The sequence below is a fragment of the Lepisosteus oculatus genome, chromosome 14 (genome assembly GCF_040954835.1).
Source record: "Lepisosteus oculatus isolate fLepOcu1 chromosome 14, fLepOcu1.hap2, whole genome shotgun sequence".
NCBI classification, from domain to species: domain Eukaryota; kingdom Metazoa; phylum Chordata; class Actinopteri; order Semionotiformes; family Lepisosteidae; genus Lepisosteus; species Lepisosteus oculatus.
The window spans coordinates 43,568,626-43,589,307 of record NC_090709.1 but is presented as its reverse complement, the minus strand read 5'-3'; the positions used below and the strand labels follow the sequence as shown (position 1 = coordinate 43,589,307).

At 42.8% G+C, this 20,682-nt stretch overlaps 1 protein-coding gene and 6 non-coding genes across 7 annotated transcripts; 4 read left to right on the top strand and 3 right to left on the bottom strand.

Annotated features, from left to right (window-relative positions):
* Positions 1-1,649: 1,649 nt before the first annotated feature.
* On the top strand, positions 1,650-1,721 carry trnad-guc (transfer RNA aspartic acid (anticodon GUC)). Its single transcript has one exon. It is a non-coding gene; the product is annotated as a tRNA-Asp (tRNA).
* A 1,832-nt stretch (positions 1,722-3,553) lies between these two features.
* Positions 3,554-3,626, top strand: trnaf-gaa (transfer RNA phenylalanine (anticodon GAA)). Its single transcript has one exon. It is a non-coding gene; the product is annotated as a tRNA-Phe (tRNA).
* A 109-nt stretch (positions 3,627-3,735) lies between these two features.
* On the top strand, positions 3,736-3,808 carry trnav-aac (transfer RNA valine (anticodon AAC)). The gene has a single exon. It is a non-coding gene; the product is annotated as a tRNA-Val (tRNA).
* Positions 3,809-4,383: 575 nt separating this feature from the next.
* trnah-gug (transfer RNA histidin (anticodon GUG)) lies at positions 4,384-4,455 on the bottom strand. The gene has a single exon. It is a non-coding gene; the product is annotated as a tRNA-His (tRNA).
* Positions 4,456-17,164: 12,709 nt separating this feature from the next.
* trnay-gua (transfer RNA tyrosine (anticodon GUA)) lies at positions 17,165-17,252 on the bottom strand. The gene is given in 2 exon segments: positions 17,165-17,200; positions 17,216-17,252. It is a non-coding gene; the product is annotated as a tRNA-Tyr (tRNA).
* A 2,396-nt stretch (positions 17,253-19,648) lies between these two features.
* Positions 19,649-19,960, top strand: LOC138243289 (histone H4-like). The gene has a single exon (XM_069198882.1). The coding sequence runs from the start codon at positions 19,649-19,651 to the stop codon at positions 19,958-19,960; it is 312 nt and encodes a 103-aa protein (XP_069054983.1).
* Positions 19,961-20,270: 310 nt separating this feature from the next.
* Positions 20,271-20,326, bottom strand: LOC138243788 (U7 small nuclear RNA). Its single transcript, XR_011192406.1, has one exon. It is a non-coding gene; the product is annotated as a U7 small nuclear RNA (small nuclear RNA).
* Between the last annotated feature and the right edge of the window lie 356 nt (positions 20,327-20,682).

Here is a 20,682-nt window from a genome sequence, read left to right as displayed (position 1 = left end):
CTGACATCCCACCCCCTCCACTCTCTGCATAAAGCGGTGTCTTACTGCCCTGACATCCAACCCCTGCCACTCTCAGCGTAAAGCAGTATCGTCAGGCCCTGACATCCCACCCTCCGCCACTCTTTGCGTAAAGCAGTATCATCAGGCCCTGACATCCTACCCCCACCACTCTCTGCGTAAAGAAGTGTTGTATGGCGCCGACATCCCACCTCCTCTGCTCTCTGCGTAAACAGTGTCGTATGGCCCTGACATCCAACCCCGCCACTCTCTGCGTAAAGCAGTATCGTCAGGCCCTGAAATCCGACCCCCGCCACTCTCTACGTAATGCAGTACATTCAGGCCATGACATCCCAGCCCCGCCACTCTATGTGTAAAGCAGTCGTATGGCCCTGACATCCCGCCTCCTACGCTCTCTGCGTAAAGCACTGTCAACAGCCTCTGACATCCCACCCTCACCACTCTCTGCGAAAAGCAGTATCTTCTGGCCCTGACATCCCACCCCTGCCACTCTCTGCATAATGCAGTCTCGTCAGGCCCTGACATCCCACCACCCGCCACTCTTTGCGTAAAGCAGTATCATCAGGCCCTGACATCCTACCCCCACCACTCTCTGTGTAAAGAAGTATCGTATGGCGCCGACATCCCACCCCGCCACTCTCTGCGTAAAGCAGTATCGTCAGGCCCTGACATCCCACCCCTCCACTCTCTGCGTAAAGAAGTGTCGTATGGCCCTGACACCCACCCTCCACTCTCTGCATTAAGCAGTGTCAATAGGCCCTGACATCCAATCCCCGCCACTCTCTACGTAAAGAAGTGTCGTACGACCCTGACATCCCACCCTCGCCACTCACTGTGTAAAGCAGTGTTGTATGGCCATGACACCCACCCTGCTACTCTCTACGTTAAGAAGTGTCGTATGGCGCTGACACCCACCCTCCACTCTCTGCGTAAAGCAGTATCGTCAGGCCCTGACATCCCACCCCTGCCACTCCCTGCGTAAAGAAGTGTCATATGGCCCTGACACCCACCCTCCAGCTCTCCGCCGCCCCAGGCTTCCGCTCGATAAGCTACTGGACACACCTGCCCCTCCTCACACAGACCGTGGAAAAGCCCCCGAGTGGGTGGGCTCTCTCTTCCTCCCAGGACCTCTTGGACACGATGCACAGACAGAGCGCGGGGAGCCGCCGCCTGCAAACACAGCTCCAGGCAGGACTCCACTCCGCAGGAGCCGCAGAGCAGAGGAGATGGGGGTTGCTTAGCCCCTGTGCAGAGACTTGAGCTGTTGTTGCTGCGGACGCTGTCTTTTCTTTTCACGGGGTAGGAGTGAATGTTAAGTTGCCCTTAGAAATGAAGCAGAGCACTTCAACGGCACGGGTGTGTGTGTGTGTGCTCCCTGGTGATTCAAAGTTGTACAACCCATTTGTATCTGCTAGGCGGCGCAGTCGTCGTGCACAAAGAATGCTTTGAAAAGCGTCAAAGGCAAGTCATTCCGAGTTGGTCGTTTGAGTTTTCCGTTCAGACGCGAAATGCTGAAATGATCTCTCGGCTCCTCGGTTGTCATTTCTGCTCCGTAAAGGGATCACAGTACGCGTCGGCTTCCAGCACGGTGGGTCGGGACACGATGCCGGGGGTCGGCGCGTGCGATGTCTTCCTCGTTAGTATAGTGGCAAGTATCCCCGCCTGTCACGCGGGAGACCGGGGTTCGATTCCCCGACGGGGAGTAGCTTTTCTTTCACCTCCTTAGAGAAAGGACTGCCTTTCACTTCTCTGTTTTCTTTCACAGCGTCGTGCACCTTTTCATTGCTCTCGCTGTCTGACCGGGGTAAAGTTAGCTTGAAGTTCGAAAACGATTTTGGCACGCCTGTAGCGTTTACACGAAACCTCTTAGAATCGCGAGAATACTTGCTTTGTGCATAAAATACATTGTGAATGCTTTCTCAGCCTTTACTTTTTCGTTTATATTACATTTTTTGGACCAAGCACGAATATTCTTTTGTCCATATCTTCGCAACGGAAGCACAGAACGCCTTCAAACCAAATGCATTTTAAAGACCACGACGTGGTCTTTCCACAGCCTCTACATCAAAGTATCAGTGAGCTAATTATCTTTTTTTAAACCTCCGGTTTTTCATCGATGCGTAATTACGCACTAACTGGAACCCGGGGGACCGCTGTATACACAAGTTCACAACGCGAGAAATACTGTTCAATACGGCTTCATGCGAAAAACCCATATATGACCATAGGAAGCATAACAGCGCAGTCTCCAATTACTCAGACTGTAAGCACGGGAATAAAGCTTTGTCTGAATTCTGAAACCCTTCCTTTACGTCCTGTTTTCATTCAGGTAAGAGTCAACTATATGCACAATACTATTGACAGCAGGAAGATTAAAATATTCTTTACTCAGCAGCTTATTAAAAACAGCTCCCATGATGTTCAAACCGATTTTTTACATAGAACACTGACACAGCTTTGCGTTCTGAATCTCTTTTTCTCGTGCTTTTATTTAATGTGGCACAATGCACTGGGATAGGGGTATTCTGTTCACAAACCAATAGCATTTAAACCACAGCACCCACAATGCTGCAAGTAAGTGTTTTACACACTAAGCAGAGAGCGATGTCTTCCTCGTTAGTATAGTGGCAAGTATCCCCACCTGTCACGCGGGAGACCAGGGTACATCAGGACGCGCATTGAAGTGAAAGCAGGATCCGCTGCGACATCCACTGTGCAGATCCCGCCACACTCAGAGGTGAGTGGGTCTGTTCGATCACAGCGCTAGGCGAATCCCCAAACAGTGTGGGTGGCAACAAACGAAACGGGCCTGTTTCCGCCCGGTTTCGATCCGGGGAAATCGGGCCCAGTAGTGGCGGGATCTGTACAGTGCATGTCGCAGCGCTTCAATGTGCTTCCTGATGTCCTACCCCGAGTGCAGAAAAGACAGCATCCACAGCAACAACAGCTCAGGTCTCTGCACAGGAGCTAAGCTGCCCCCATCTCCTCTGCTCTGCGGCTCCTGCGGAGCGGAGTCCTGCCTGGAGCCGTGTTTGCAGGCGGCGGCTCCCCGCGCCCTGTCTGTGCGTCGTGTCCAAGAGCTCCTGGGAGGAAGAGAGCCCTCCCACTCGGGGGCTTTTCCACGGTCTGTGTGAGGAGGGGCGGGTGTGTCCAGTAGCTTATCGAGCGGAAGCCTGGGGCGGCGGAGAGCTGTGATCGTGCAGACCTTGAGGTGTCACCTCTTTGTCTGCTTTCCCGCCCCCCTCCGCCCAAGCTCTGCTCCAAAGTAGCCCGGCAACCCCTCACACCTGCACGTGTCACAACCTAAGGTGCGGTCATGAGACACCCATGGGGTGTCGTTCTGTTCTTGCTAATTGTTTCCTGCCCGTCGCAGGCAGGAGTCCATGCGAGGAAGATGCGCTGGACAGAGCTCAGAGGGCGCAGCTGGGTGGCTTTCCTTCTGAGTGACGTTCTTGCAACACTCTCCCGCTACTCTTGGTGCGCTCATGCCACAACACAGGAAGGCTGGAGCAGGTGGCTGTGGGCTTTGCGCACCGCCGAAATAGCTCAGTTGGGAGAGCGTTAGACTGAAGATCTAAAGGTCCCTGGTTCGATCCCGGGTTTCGGCATTTTGTTTCATCGCGCCCTTTGTTCCTCTCTCCAGCGCCACCTGCCTAAAGTGACGCGTCTCTTTCTCAGCCCGAAACGCAAGCGAGACACCAGCAGCGGTCCCTGCAGGTTTCCGTAGTGTAGCGGCTATCACGTTCGCCTAACACGCGAAAGGTCCCCGGTTCGAGACCGGGCGGAAACAGCCTCGTTTTGCACGCTCCTGTACTTCACAGAGGTCTTGAGCGACCGGTCATTTGTTCCCAATGTATTTCCGGTGCCTTCGTGCACTCTTGTACCAAACGCACGTTCCTTCTGTACGCGGAGCCGATCATTTGCAATTGGGCTGTGCCGACAGACCAGGTCGAGCTCTGTCGGCTCAAAAGCAGCGCAGGACCTGCAAGAACAACAGAAAGATTAGCATCCAGCGGGGGCCTCTTAGTGAGCCCAAGAGCTCATCAAGAATCGGCTCCAGCAACAGGGCTGGGCGCATTGTTCCATTCTCCGCCCACTGTCGGTGTAAACAAGTCCCTCCTGGTCTCTGCTTGAAATGCACTTTCCTGCGTTTGCTTTGGTGTAACTGGCTTCCCCTGCGTGGGCGAATGTGAAGAAGATCCTTAGTAAGTCATTGAAGAAAACCGAGAAGAGGTCGGAGTGGCCTCTGTCGTTCATCAACGATCCAGTCAGGCAGTACTCCTCTGTAAAGCGCCGTTCGTTCACATCGATTGGCTTTTTTTTTGCCTTCATTCGTGCGAGTAGTAAAAGCAGACGCCCCTATTCTGCCGTGACCCGGATTCGAACCGGGGTTGTTGCGGCCACAACGCAAAGTACTGACCACTATACGATCACAGCGAGTTACCGAGACACACGCGGCAGGGCGGAAAGGGCTGTGCTCTCTTCGTGTGACATAATTCGGAAAAATCCTGACGTTGCATTTCAACTGAGCCCCAGTATACCCTTCGACACTCTGAGTGACAACCCTCTTGCGTGTTTTCTCATATTTATGTAGTTTGCTTGCATGATGCCGGTGAAGTGGAAATCTAATAAGTAAATTGATTCTTAAAAATGTAGAGAGCTTTGAAAAAATATATTGGTGCTTTTAGATAATATATTTCAAGGATGTAACTGCTGTGCTACAGTGCGTGCAGAATTTTAGAAAACAGTTCGTCAACAAAGTACACTGTTTAGGTTAGTTTAGAAGACAATGTACCAAAACAATATATGCTGTCTGGGTCATTAGAATTAGCTGAAAGTAACTGATAAGCTTTGAATAACAAATCTAGTTTTTCTTCTCTCGCTCTATGATGTAATCTGTTTTCTCTTAGAGAAAGGGGAAGTTTTAGAAGGGACCAAGTGCTGAACTTTTTTACAGCGCAACGTCTTATAAAAACCCTGTACTGCTTGTAACAAATTGAGTCTCTGGTTGCACTTTGCAGGGCTCCCAAAATTGCAATATTGAAATAAAGACCTTACTCAGGTGAGAACTCTCTCTTGTGGCTTCCTTGATAGTTATATTTCCATGACAATTTGGGGGCTCGTCCGGGATCACAAACCTGAGCGCGAACGGCTGCTGAAACTCCATCCGGACCCGGACAATTTTAGCAAATTGGACGAACCTCGGAGGATAAACTGTTTATCCTTCCAGAGACGCGTCTGGAGAATTGGCAGCTGTCTGACGTCAGTAAGTGATCCTTTAAAATTAATAGTTATATTTCCATGACAAGAGAAAAACCAACAACACCCCTACCACCTCCACCAATCCTAACCTTGTTTTTACTATACCCTCTGACCTTTCCCTTTCACCCCTTTGCATCCTCAGCTAACATATTTTAAAATTACAATAGACTGTATAGTATTTATGTTTAAAATTAAGGTAAATATGTCAAAATATCAAAATCCAACTGCACAGTGCTATTGTAAGAATGCTTGTCAAGTTCTCAAACAAACCTGCATTGTATTTTTAAAATATTTCAGCAGAGGATTCAACTGGAGTATAAATGAAGATTCGACGATAATTTTTTTGAGTGAATATGGTTTTCTGGGGAGTTGCAATGTTGGGCATTATTGGACATTTCCCGGTGACCCTGACACGTGTTAAACACTCGCATTTCCTGCAAATATTAAAATGGTTAAGGTTTCGCTGAGAAATCCAATCGACTGAAGACAATGTTTATATCGCAAAAGAACCCCGTCCCTGGGTGGACTCGAACCACCAACCTTTCGGTTAACAGCCGAACGCGCTAACCGACTGGTAAGGTCATTTCTCGAATCATAAGTTTTCGGTTAAAAAAAAATCTCTTCCCGTTTATTTTGCCTCCTGTAATATTTCTTCTGCACTGATAACCAAGAATTGAATTTCATTTTTCGCAAGCTGTGTGAATTTCATCAAAAACAAGTTTTCCAGAAAGGAAATGAACACATGCATTTAACGAAATCAAGCCCTTTGTGATTGCCCGAAATGATACGTTCTGTACTACAAGATAGGAAGAAAGACACGGCTGGGATTTGAATCTCGGTTCTTTTGTTTAATAGAGAAGCGCTTTAACCAACTAGGCTACGGTGACAGGACAGCCTTCACCTTTTACAGCCGCTTGGACACACCGCTCTGAGACATCTGCGTTCAGTAAGCGCTGAACCTGCGCTCAGTGCAAATTGCCTCTTTTACATAGCAGCCCCGACACTGAGAAACGAAGAGAACTGGCTTTTATCTGCCATTTTCATGTCCAATGCGTTTGACATCTCCCAAGGGCGACAGAGTTCTTTTGCGACACTATTTCTTCTTCTTTTGTTATTTCTGTACGCTTTGATAAAAAAGGAGAAATCGTGCAACGGAAAAATGTCTTTTTTTCATAGAGAAAACGTGCACCAGGAAATGTTGTGTTGAGAAGAAATGATTTAACATGATACGTGACCTAATTTATCGGAGCAATTGCTCGACCAGCAAGATCTGGAGAGGTTGGAGAGTCTGGTGGATGTGATAATTATACGGTGTTGTGGAAGAAAACAGTCTTTTGTTTGAATTCTCAGTCAATCGGAATTTCAGTGCGAAACATAAACCCCTTGTCTGTATTTAAAGAGATTATATTTTAAAACTCATAAAAAATCAGAAAACACATGTTTATCACTTTGAAATTTTAGACGGAGCGGTGCATTACTAGTAGCGGCGCTGAGCACACTATGGGGGAATTCAGGTCATGTGAAATGCCAGCGGTTTAATAAACAACGCGTCTGATTTCGGATCATAAGATTCTAGGTTCGACTTCTACCTGGCTCGTGTAAATTGTATTCAAGCTCCTCAGTAATAGATGTATATTATGTAATGAACCGCACCTGAAAGCAAACGTTGGGTCTGTTTCCTTTGTTTTCCAGCATGAAATAGCAAATCGTTACAAAAAGCACCTGCTAATGTCCAATAGCGGGTTTTGTTTTCAAATTACATTTTCAGGCTTCAGACACTTTTTAATAAAACAAAAGTGTCCGGAAACTCATTAACTTTCAGGTTTGCTTGAACCTGTATTAAAAAAAGTTATCTGAAACTTCCGGGATTCCATTATCTGATGTAGCTGTCTCTAAAGTTGGACGTGATGTTAAGCAGATGTGAACTGTGCCTTTTCTCTTAAAAAAAAAAAGTTCTTTTTTCCCCTCCACTCCAATGCTGGAGACTGTAAGCCTGTGTGAGCTCCACACTGCGTGTCCTGTACTGCTCTATTTTGTTTTGATTATCTATGTGGTGTACAGATAGAACTCAACTGCATGGGGTGAATTCCGTGTTCAGGACCAGCAGAACCTGAAAAAGTAACAGCTGACCTCGACATGATTTGAACACGCAGCCTTCTGACCTGGAGTCAGGCGTGCTACCGTTGCGCCATGAAGTCACGGTTGTCAGTGCTGTTGAATTTCCCAAAGGAGACAAATCAGCTTCACAAAAAAAAAATCTGTGAAGAGCGCAGCTCTGCGAAGAGAGTCTCTTCTTCCCAGACCACATTTTATTCTTCCTGCGCAGCTCTTGTGCAGGTGTTGTTCTCAATTACAGTTCCAGGAACACTGATTTTTTTTCTATTTTTTTTTAATTAAGTACCCCATGGTGCAACGGTAGCACGTCTGACTCTAAATCCCCAAGTTCATTTTCAAAGTATATCGGAGTCAACTGATATTGATCAGGTTCTGCTGCTACTGAACCCCCAGTCTTCACCTTAAGGTTCAATTCCTCAAGCCTTTTGACCTTATATGTCCATCCCTTCTCGTCAAAACTCGTATTTTCACAGAGTACCCTTCAGAAATCGCAGTATAGAATGAAAAAACTCCAGTAGATCTCGGCCGCTGTTGGTGATTTTCCTTTAAAAATAAATGAATCTCTGGAAATTTTACGGAGTGTATCACTTTCACTGAGACCGAGAAGTGTTAAGCTGTACATGAGTCTTTGTGGTTCGGTTGTTAACCAAAAGGGTGGTGGTTTGAGCCCTCCCAGGGACACTATGAGCCTTTTAATGTACACACCCGTCTCACTTTATCTCCACGGCCGGTCTTGTACCGCAATCAAATACAGAGCCCGTAGGAGGCAGTAAGCTCGCATATATAGCTCACTGTGTATATAATGAAGAAGCAGAGGTTAGTTTCTCATCTGCGCGTTACAGAGCCTTACGCAACTCGTACTGTACCAACAGCTAGGGTTTGATCCCTGCACGGGCTATTAGTTGAAAAGCCATTGTAAATGACGTGTAAGAGATTTATAGATACTGTAGATCAGTGGTTCTCAAACTGTGGTACGCGTACCGGCAGTGGTACGTGGAGTGCCACCAGGTGGTACGCCAAATGACCCTGGAACTGTGTAGTGTGCACTGAAAAATCGGGATGGGTTTTCATATTTTGTATTTTAATACGTGTCGAATACGCAGCCTACATACTACGATACAGTGCGTGCTAATACTTCAGTGGACACAAGAGATACTCTGTAATTCTATACCACTCTATATGAATGCGTGCTACGGATGCAAGTGACCAATTGTATTTAAAAAAAGCTATTGTATCTCCAGCAAATAGGGAGAAAGGAGAATGTGCGTGATTTTGGAACAATGCCAACATTGTAAACACAGGAATGCATAGAAATACGTGCTACGAACGCAGGCAATCTTGTGAGCACACGAAAGCGTGATAGAAAAATATTTAAGAACTGTTCGAATTTGAGAAAAATACACCGAGCGTCTCTGTGTTTCGCTCCCATGCGCATGAAATAAAAACTTTAAATAAATACGGAAATAAAAACGGAAACGCGGAAAAAGCTTGCGGATTGCTAAAGCAGGTAAGCTACACTATTTTTGAAGAACCTTATTTACCGTTGGCAAAAGAGCTGACACGTATTATGTGTGGAAAAAAAGCTGCTAAACAGCTCGACCTGCTGCCCCCCTCCCCCTGAAAGACACAGTCATTCATAGAATTATTGAAATGAAGGATTATATCAAACGTACACTGATAGAGCGCGTTAAGATGAGCAGATGTTTTTCACTGCAATTAGATGAGTCTGTAGTTGATTTGGCCAATTTGCTCGTTTACGTTAGATACGAGTTTGAGGGTATGTCCCATGAAGACTTTCTGTTCTGTAAACCGCTACCAACAGGAACTACAGGAGAGCACATATTTCAGCTTCTGAATGAATTTATCGAAGAGAATGACCTCGACTTGATAAAATGCGTCTGAGTTTGTACAGACGGTGCTAGAGCAATGACAAGCCGACATAACGGTGCAGTTGCACGAATTAGAGAGGTTGCTCCAGAAATTAATGTACGCATTACAACATCCACCGCGAGACCTTTGCCGTCAAGAAAATGCCTGACGATTTAATATCTGTTAGACTCTGTTGTGAATTGTATCAAGGCTCGAAAAATTAATTCACATCTCCTTTGCTCAACTAAATAGGCTCACTCCTCTCACTGAAATGGTGCTTTTTTATTAGTTGTTGTTAATGTTTTTTTTTCTGTAAAATACTTTGAGAAGCCACCTTTAAAGGCGCTATATCAAATAAAGTTCATTATTATAATATTTATTATATGTATGTGTGAGTATGTGCACGTACACTCATGTTGGTCATTGAGAATTTCTGGGGTTCCTATGAGATGATGACTTGTAGGTGGTACTTGGATGCTTTGGTTGGATTAGGGATGGTACTTGGTCCAAAAAGTTTGAGAACCACTGCTGTAGATACTTTATTGATCCCATGAGGGAAATTAATAAAGCTTATCCAGCTGGCTTTTATGTTTCACACTAAATTGCGATCTTGAAACCAAAATAATTAGAAATATGGAACACAACCATTGTTCTCCAAGAAGGAAAGCTGTTTAACACTGACGTCACTCCTTTTTATTTAACCCAGATTGTGAAGACAACTCCACCCTATCAAAGGAAAATGTTGCACAAAAGTTGGAAAGGACACTCTGAATCCATCTGTACTGTATATTTGATTTCCGCGATCCGTTCAAGGCTGCTTGGTGCTTCGCAAGCAAGTCATGTTCAGGGAAGAAACTCAGCTTAGAGAACTACTGGTGCATTTTCACTCATTGAATTTGATCTTTGTACTCTCTTTTCATTCTCAGCTATAATATTTCAAAATTACAGTTTGGATTTGTTGGAAAACTTCACAGGCATTATTAAGTTAGGACTGTACAATTGTATTTTAATATCTTGGTATATTAACCTTCATTTTAATATGGATGTAACCATAAATGTTGTACTTTTGTCGTACATTTTAACTGAGGACGCACAACGACTATTATACCTTGTGATACATGCAAGACATCTGTAAACGAAGATGTAATTAGTCAAATTGGCAATTAACAGAAAACCACAATTGTATAATATTATTTCTCTATGTCGATGATCAGTTGAAGGATTTGAAGAAACTATATATTATTCCTCGATATCGATGATCAGTTGAAGGATTTGAAGAAACAGCAGCGATAGCAGGTGATTTTGGTTTTGAACCCATCTTTACACCTCAATAATCCATTTGTCCTCGAAAAAAGAAAAGACAGGCATGTTTTGAGTCTCATAATGATCATCTTCTCGATCCAAAGAAACATATAAATTTGATTCCTTCCGTAGTATTTTGGATTTTCTTACGAAGATCTCACGAAGTATTGCCAGGATCTATATTTAGCGTTCGGTAGTGATAACACTGCTGATATTGATTGAGTAGAAATCTATGATGTATTGACAACTTTATCTGAAGCGAGAAGTCCTAGAACGCTGTCTATGAAGTGTTAGGATTCATACCAAGATATACTTTTTGTTTTCAACCCAAAATGCTGCTATTGCATTAATCATTATATGAACTATACCCGTTTTGGTAGCTTCTCTGCATGATTTTTCAAAACTGAAACTAATTACAAAATTATTTAAGATCAACCATGACAAAAAATTATAAATCAGGACTAATATTAATATCAACTGATGTTACTACAGAAAAAAAGATTTAACTGAAATATTAATAAGACTATTTGTGATTATGTCACTTCTCTGCTTCAGCAAGGTCAATATAAGACTCTGAAAGTAGTAAAGCAAAACTGAACTCAAAATCATATTAGGAATTCTGAGTGATATCTCCATACAGGTAATCCAACAGAACATTGAAATATTTGAATATCATCTCTCTGTATATTGCGCTGCTTTTAACCTAGAGTAAAACTATTGGATTGAAGGAATGCTAACCGCTGGGTTGAAATGTATAGTTGTTATTTGGAGAAATCTGTAAACTCGTGATCTTATATGTTTTAAAAGACAGCACAGGAAAAAACAGTGCTGATTATTTTCCGGAGACGGAGCACTGATGACCTATCCGAGCTTATCGATAAAACCCACCCAGTGGATACTCTAGCAGAACGTCAAAGAACATTCACCTTTGTATCCAAAGAAACCACAGGAACAACATCAGGTAGCACAATCAATTCCCCTTTTAAATCTTTCCTGTAAGGTATGCTATGTGAATTCATGAAGTTAATCCTCTGATCTCTTTTGAGCACGAACAAAGTATTTCTGATGGAGCGCTCTGTTCAAAGATAAGCTATTACCCCTGCCAACGATTCGGCGTGAAGAATTAAAAGTTTCACAGACAAAAGCAGCTCACCACCACAGCCAATATTAAATTTACTTGCTGGTACACTATCATGTGCACTGCCTCAAAAGTGATCTCGGCAGATGTTGTTCCCTACATAAAGCTGAACGTGCCAAAAATAATTTTTGTTGAGAAAACAAAATATTTTTTCTGCCTTGATGTTAAGCCTGTCTTTTAGAAAGTCTATCTCTAAACACCTCCCGCAGCCTAACAAAAAGTGGTTTTACTGATCGTATTGCAGGTCTTAAAACACTAACATTTGGCAGTGGTGGGATTCGAACCCACGCCCCCAGAGAGACTGGAGCCTAAAGCCAGCGCCTTAGACTGCTCGGCCACGCTACCTTCCTCCATGCCCATCTTCCTCACATTCCTGGCTTGGAAAATGCCGGGGGCTTCAGCTCTTGTCGTCGGATCTAATGATATCATGACATGTGGAAGTGACTGCACCTTCATCTTCCGAGATGCTTTCAATAGCACAAATGCTACTTTCACCGGCACAAACATAGCAATAACGAAAGAGGTGGGTTTCATCCTTTGTGCTGTTTGTAGGGGTGCAACTCTACATCGATCTACTGACTTGAAGAGCAAAAATCAAAATCCTCTGCTATTACTGTTGCTTTTTTCATAGTTTCTTTAAATCCTTCATTTGAACATAGATTTTGAAGGATATTGCTGATAATACCACATAAATTGTGGTTTTCTTGTGATCGCCAATTTTTTTCAAATACCAGCCTTTTTTACAGTTCCTTGCGTGTTTCACAAGGTATAATAGCCCCCCTCGCATCCTCAGCTAACATATTTTAAAATTACAATAGATTATACAGCATGCATGTTTACATTTATATTAAAATTAAAGTAAATATACCAGAATACATACAGTGCTAACCCAATAATTCTTGTCAGGTTCTCCAACAAATCTGCGTTGTTATTTTAACATGTTTCAGCTGAGGGTGCAACAGGAGTATAAATGAATTTTCCCGCCAGCCGTTCAAAGACCAAATTCCATGAGTGAACATTATTTTCTCAGAAGCTGCCGGTATTGGACTTTGCCGGTGGTAATGAATTATGTCCACAACTGTTGTAGTAGTTCCTTCTTGAAATTCGACACGTGCAAAGCACTTGTAATATCATAGGTGTTAAAGTTCGCTGAGTCTATTCGAGTCATGGTGTGTATCCCTGCCTATCATTGGGAGACGGGTAGCTTTTTTACACTCAGATTCCAATCTTCAATGCTTTGTGTCAGAGCTTACATAACTTTCATTTTCTCACATTTTCTGACGACTGTTCCAAAGGGGCACCCTGTCAATTCTGAATACTTTTAAAAAATCTGCCTGCATGTTTGATTATTGTCATTTCATTTAGAAAAAGTTCAATATTGATCATAACTAAAGAAAATAATGATCACGAACAAAAAAGGGATAAAGATGCGAGTCGATCTTGAATCACAGCTGGGTGACACGGGCTTCTGTTCTGATATGGTTGTACGAGAAACAGGAGGAATCGCCAATCTCCTATAGAACATAAGTTGAATCAGGAGTGAGACATTTCGTATACTCGTGCATATGTCAACACCTGACCTACATCGTAAAACTAACATTAAGTTGTCAGAGACATTCATTTATATACAAACAAGAGACAGACCAAGTAATAATTCTACATTAGTTCAGGTGGGTAAACCTGAACTAACTAACTAATAAACCTATTAATAATTCTACATTAACGTGTCCTACACTGATCAGACTAATTGACATGGTCTGATTCAGAGCCTGTGCAGTTCGTGCTAATTACAACAAGGACAGTTCTGAACCCTCATCACCGAACTGAGCACAAGTTCAGCTGTTCTCCAGTTTTGTTACGCATGGTTTTTCATTGCAATTGAGTTCAGAGCTGGAGCTGAACTCCAGACAGTACAGTGTTTTGGGTAAGTTGTCGAAATTCGCATGAGGCTGCAGACAACTTACCTAAAGTGTGTTCTATAGCTTTCAGGTGGAGTTCATTTATATAAAAGAATGTAAGTGGTATAAACGAAACAAGCCAGACGGCAGTCCAACCTACAGTATAATTTTCTGATGGAAGTCCTGACACGTTATTCATTACGCCACTGACCCTGCTATTGTAGTGCTAAAATAAAACACGTTTTCTACATTTATGTCTGTTTAAAAATTACTATCTAAAAAAGACAAAGGGTTTGTGTGTCGCGCTAAAATTCCGCTTCATTTCGAATGCAAATAAAAACCATTTTGTTCCAAGAAATCATAAATTTGTCACATCCTTCATACTACTGATAAGTATACGAATAAATACTCGGAAGAAGCCGCTCAGGTATTAGAGAGATTTAAAATCGGATCGGAGGATTTAGAGTCCAGACTGCAAACCAACAGCTGACACAGGTCTTTTATAGAACCGTTTTGATTTCCTCTACTTTGTCCCCGTGACGTCACTGTCCTGCTCACAGCCGAGCCCGACACACGTCTGGTTTCTGTCGCTGGGCGCTCACCCTGCAGTCCATGCGGGTCCTGATACCCCAGTACAATGACGGGGACACTAAACTGTAATCAGGTGCCGTCCTTCAGCTGAGACGTAAAACCGAGGTCCTGAATCTCTGTGCTCATTCAGGAGAATGGTGGTGGTGGAGGGGAGTCCCCATTACCTGTAAAGCGCATTGAGTGGAGTATCCAGAACAGCGCTATATAAGTGTAAGCAATAATGATGATGATGATAATTATTATTATTATAATGTAAAATGCAATAAAAAAATCAAACTTTGATTCAAAATAGATTAATGTAAAAACTGATAAAGCTAATGCTTTTTTCAGGGCTATATCTACTTTTTTTTTAAAAAGCGAAGTCTGTCGCGATTGTGAGAGTTAGAGAATGTGTTCCAGCGGGTGCCTTCATATCATGAGCGTCAGTCTCGCCCGTAGCTGCGAGAAGGTTAAAAGCGCACAAGTGATCTGTAGACGATGTTCGGGGAAGAAATAATTCTGTTTTCAGCACAGGGAGTGAGAATGAGCTCAGCCCGGCTCCCAGCAGAATGCATTCTGGTTTGGTTACTGTTAGACTGTGCGTCTGAGGCTCTTTGGATCGCAACGTAAAAAAAACAATTGCTCACATCGTGTGACTTCCACGACAGGAAGGAAAGATATCACTTTAAAAAATCAGAACTGAAGATTTGGATCCTGGGCCTCAACTTCGAACCCCTCCAATCTGGCTTCCGTCAACTTCACAGCACAGAAACCGCCCTAGTCAAAGTCACCAACGATCTCCTAATAGCTTCTGATTCTGGTTCTCTTTCCATACTCATCCTTCTTGATCTCAGTGCTGCCTTTGACACTGTTGACCATAACACCTTGCTTTCTCGTCTTGAGACTGTGTTTGGAGTCTCTGACACTGCCCTCAAATGGTTTAAGTCTTACCTCACTGATCGCTGTCACTTTGTCTCTCTCAATGGGTACAGGTCTGAAATCGGTCTTGTCAAGTCTGGTGTCCCCCAGGGCTCAATACTGGGCCCCTTGCTCTTCAGCATTTACATGTTCCCACTTGGTCAGCTTTTAAGATCACATGGCCTCAGCTTTCATTTTTACGCTGACATTTTACGCTGACTCAAATATACATCCATACCAAACCCGACACTGACGTGGCTGTCTCTATTCTATCTAAATTCATCTCTGACATAAAAATTTGGATGACTCAAAACTTCCTTCATCTTAACTGTGACAAGACTGAAGTCATGCTTATTGGTACCCCCCATCAACTTCGTAAAGCCAGTCCTGTAACCCTGTCTGTAGATGGCTCTGTACTAGAGCTTCAATCAAAATTGAAAAACCTTGGGGTTATATTCGATTCTGGCTTAACATTCGACCCACATGTACAGCATACTGTCAAAACATCTTTTTTTCACCTTAGAAATATCGCAAGACTACGCCCTATGCTATCATTAACTGTGGCTGAAAAGCTGATCAACATATTTGTATTCTCCCGAATTGACTACTGCAATGCTCTGCTCCCTGGTGTATCTAAATCTACTCTGAACAAGCTGCAGTATGTCCAAAATTCAGCAGCCAGAATCCTGACCAGGTCTAGTACAAGTGTTCACATTACTCCTATCCTGGAGTCCTTGCACTGGCTTCCGGTCAAATTCCGCGTAGACTTTAAAATCCTCATGCTCACCTACAAGGCTTTACATGGTTTGGCACCTCAATACCTGTCTGAACTTTTATCGCCCTACTCCCCACCTCGCAACCTCCGCTCTTCAAATTCTGCCCTCCTTACTGTCCCCCAAGCCCGTCTACATTGTATGGGCGACAGGGCCTTCTCCTGCTATGCCCCCAAGCTCTGGAACTCTTTGCCCAAGGATATTAGAGAGACACCTTCTCTAAACTCCTTCAAATCCAGACTCAAAACCTTCTTCTTCAGAAAAGCCTTTACTTAACTGGTTCCATTCTTCACCCCTCTGCTCTTCTTAATACCATCTTCCACGGTCTCCTCTATTTTTATTGTTGTATTGTTGTAATTATAATTGTGTCCTGTCTTGTGAAATTTTCTTATTTATTGTTGTAGTCTTCTTATTTATTGTTATTGTCATCCTGTAAAGCGCTTTGAGAAGCCACCTTTAAAGGCGCTATATAAAATAAAGTTTATTATTATTATTATTATTATCAACTTAAAAATAAACAGAGTTTAACGACAGGAAATTGATTCCAGTTGTCAGATCACGTATACGCATACCTTAGCTTTGTGCAACAACCTGAAACTTTCAGGTACCATAAATAATATTATTGCTAAACATATGCCATTCTAATCTGCAATCTGCATTCTAAAAATGCATTAAGTCCTGTTCTACACCTGCATGCTTTGGAAGCGCTGGCCTACCTGTATCAAAATATCAGATTGTGTTTCTGCAACATTTCGTGCATAGTACGCCATCTTATCTAAAACAGTCACAACAAGGGCTTTACATGCAGTCTGGGGTATTTTCCCCTTTTATATTTTTGCCACTTTATATCGAACCTGTTATACTCCCAGAAGTGCACAGTAGCTTGTACTTAATAAAAATGTACAATTCACCGCTGGTATAAACAGATGTGTGCCGTGTTTGCCTTTGTAAGCATTTGTTTAAAAAATAAGTTCACAATACGATAAAAACACAGAAAGCACAAACTTTATAATACAACGATACAAAATCAATACCAAATCATTATGCCAATGAAGTAACTATCCTTTGAAAACAGAGAACACCTTTATATCTACAAAAAACTTGACATTTGTATGTATTTTTGAATTACAAAGCAGACAGTCTAGTCCCTTAATTCAAAGATCAGATCTTGGCCAAAACAAGACAATCAGACGTGGGCTGAATTCGGAACAGGAGCCTTTGCTTAGTCGATTATTGAGCTTTTGATCAATGTCTGAATAAAACGTTTTTAACTCTTTGATTAAATTACACAAAAAGCACCTTCCTTCGAGCCGGAATCGAACCAGCGACCTAAGGATTCCTTGTTGACTCCACTACAGTCCTCCGCTCTACCAACTGAGCTATCGAAGGGATGCTGTGGCATTGCTTTCAGGCACATACTGCCCAATGAAGTAAAATGTGAAATGGGTGATTTAAATCCCACTTCGACATCAAGTTTCCAACTCGTTTCCTTAGTCTCATTAACTTGAATTTAAGCCACGAACCAGAATTCTACTGTATAAACTTCCAGGGATATTACAAAATGTTTGATGGGGCATCAATCATTACAGGCGGAAATTGATTCCTTTTTTTTCCTCGAGGGATCATATTAAACATTTCATTAGTCTCGAGAGGAGGATCACCATGAGACACAAAACAAACAGTCTTCTTCTTTCTTTCTGTCTTTATTAGAAAGTAGCGTTTGTGCTACATTAATAATATTTTCGTGAAAATAAAGAAGTTGTAAATTTTAAAAATTTATATCTGAATCGAAATGTGGTTTTGAGTTAAATATTAGCGTGTTCATGTAATTAGTTTGTGTTTGTCATTAATATATACAGTGCCTTGCGAAAGTATTCGGCCCCCTTGAACTTTTCAACCTTTTGCCACATTTCAGGCTTCAAACATAAAGATATAAATTTTTTATTTTATGTGAAGAATCACCAACAAGTGGGACACAATTGTGAAGTGGAATGAAATCTATTGGATTTTTGAAACTTTTTTAACTAATAAAAAAATGAAAAGTGGGGCGTGCAAAATTATTCGGCCCCCTTGCGTTAACACTTTGCAGAGCCACCTTTTGCTGCGATTATAGCTGCAAGTCGCTTGGGGTATGTCTCTATCAGTTTTGCACATCGAGAGACTGAAATTCTTGCCCATTCTTCCTTGCAAAACAGCTTGAGCTCAGTGAGGTTGGATGGAGAGCATTTGTGAACAGCAGTTTTCAGCTCTTTCCACAGATTCTCGATTGGATTCAGGTCTGGACTTTGACTTGGCCATTCAAACACCTGGATACGTTTATTTGTGAACCATTCCTTTGTAGATTTTGCTGTATGTTTGGGATCATTGTCTTGTTGGAAGATAAATCTCCGTCCCAGTTTCAGGTCTTTTGCAGACTCCAACAGGTTTTCATCCAGAATGGGCCTGTATTTGGCTGCATCCATCTTCCCCTCAATTTTAACCATCTTCCCTGTCCCTGATGAAGAAAAGCAGGCCCAAACCATGATGCTGCCACCACCATGTTTGACAGTGGGGATGGTGTGTTGAGGGTGATGAGCTGTGTTGCTTTTATGCCAAACATATCGTTTTGCATTGTGGCCAAAAAGTTCGATTTTGGTTTCATCTGACCAGAGCACCTTCTTCCACATGTTTGGGGTGTCTCCCAGGTGGCTTGTGGCAAACTTTAGACGAGACTTTTTATGGATATCTTTGAGAAATGGCTTTCTTCTTGCCACTCTTCCATAAAGGCCAGATTTGTGCAGTGTAAGACTGATTGTTGTCCTATGGACAGACTCTCCCACCTCAGCTGTAGTTCTCTGCAGTTCATCCAGAGTGATCATGGGCCTCTTGGCTGCATCTCTGATCAGTCTTCTCCTTGTCTGAGCTGAAAGTTTAGAGGGACGGCCAGGTCTTGGTAGATTTGCAGTGGTCTGATACTCCTTCCATTTCAAGATGATCGCTTGCACAGTGCTCCTTGGGATGTTTGAAGCTTGGGAAATCTTTTTGTATCCAAATCCGGCTTTAAACTTCTCCACAACAGTATTACGGACCTGCCTGGTGTGTTCCTTGGTCTTCATGATGCTCTCTGCACTTTCAACAGAACCTTGAGACTATCACAGACCAGGTGCATTTATACAGAGACTTGATTACACACAGGTGGATTCTATTTATCACCATCAGTCATTTAGGACAACATTGGATCATTCAGAGATCCTCGCTGAACTTCTGGAGTGAGTTTGCTGCACTGAAAGTAAAGGGGCCGAATAATTTTGCACGCCCCACTTTTCATTTTTTTATTAGTTAAAAAAGTTTCAAAAATCCAATAGATTTCGTTCCACTTCACAATTGTGTCCCACTTGTTGGTGATTCTTCACATAAAATAAAAAAATTATATCTTTATGTTTGAAGCCTGAAATGTGGCAAAAGTTTGAAAAGTTCAAGGGGGCCGAATACTTTCGCAAGGCACTGTATATATATATTGCCATGTTACTAGAATTTTTAACTGAAGTTTACTAGTTGTGTTTTTTATAATGATTAGACATTTGAATACAATATTGTATATAATGTATAATTTGAACTACATATTGTTAAGGTGTGAATAATTGTATATTTTAAGAATACATTTCTAAAACAAATCATTGGCTTTATTTACTAGTTTCTACACCTATAAAAATCTTTCTTTGATGTCTAATAGACATCAAAGAAAGATGTCTATTATACATCAAAGATGAGCAGTGTGTGTCGTGTTCACAGCTGATAACTAGAAGATGTCTGGAAGAGGCAAAGGCGGAAAGGGACTCGGGAAAGGAGGCGCTAAGCGTCACCATAAGGTTCTCTGTGACAACATCCAGGGAATCACCAAGCCCGCCATCCGCCGCCTGGCTCGCCGTGGGGGAGTGAAGCGGATCTCCGGGCTGATCTACGAGGAGACCCGCGGGGTGCTGAAGGTGTTCCTGGAGAACGTCATCCGCGATGCCGTCACCTACACCGAGCATGCCAAGAGGAAGACCGTCACCGTCATGGACGTGGTGTACGTGCTGAAGCGCCAGGGCCGCACCCTGTACGGCTTCGGAGGCTAAACAGGAGCGGAGCTTCACTACCGGACCCCGACGTATAAACCCAAGTGACCCAGTGACATTTGTCACTGCTGAGGTTGCTTTATGGGTCTATTTTCTATGCTGATCTGTGCTGATCAATTGGAAATCAAATGCAAAAAAGACCCGTTCCCACACCTAAGGTCAAATATTAGGAATCAAAACTGCTCGAGTGTATGGAAGCACACAGCTTTATCAAGATTTCCAAGTGCAAGATCTTTTTATTCATAAAAGACCCTATTTATGTTGTATGAGCAATATTAATATTAATACAGAATCTTTTTTCACCAAATAAATGGGCTTCCTGACTTCAGAAAGCCTTCTAGACAAATACTAAAAGAGCAAAAATTCAATTTGGTAAATGAAATGAAAACACATTCCCTACCAAACCTTGAGTACAGGCCATTCAGGATGATAATACAAAACCATTTATAATTCAACAAATAAAACCTGTCAACTGGTAATCACCACTTATCATAAAAAAATAAGTAGCAATACACAGTAGGGGACTCTTGGGTGCAAGTTAAATCCATGCAAGAAGGGGGTGTAGTGTTATATTTCCAAATCAGATATGCAAATGAGAGATCTGGCCCAGCCAATCTCAAAGCTCCCTTGGTCTGGAGTGGAGCTGCTCCCCTCTTCTAGTTATTCACACTGGAGTTAGGTTACATATTAGCACATTTCATCTAACAGTTGCTGCAGAAACA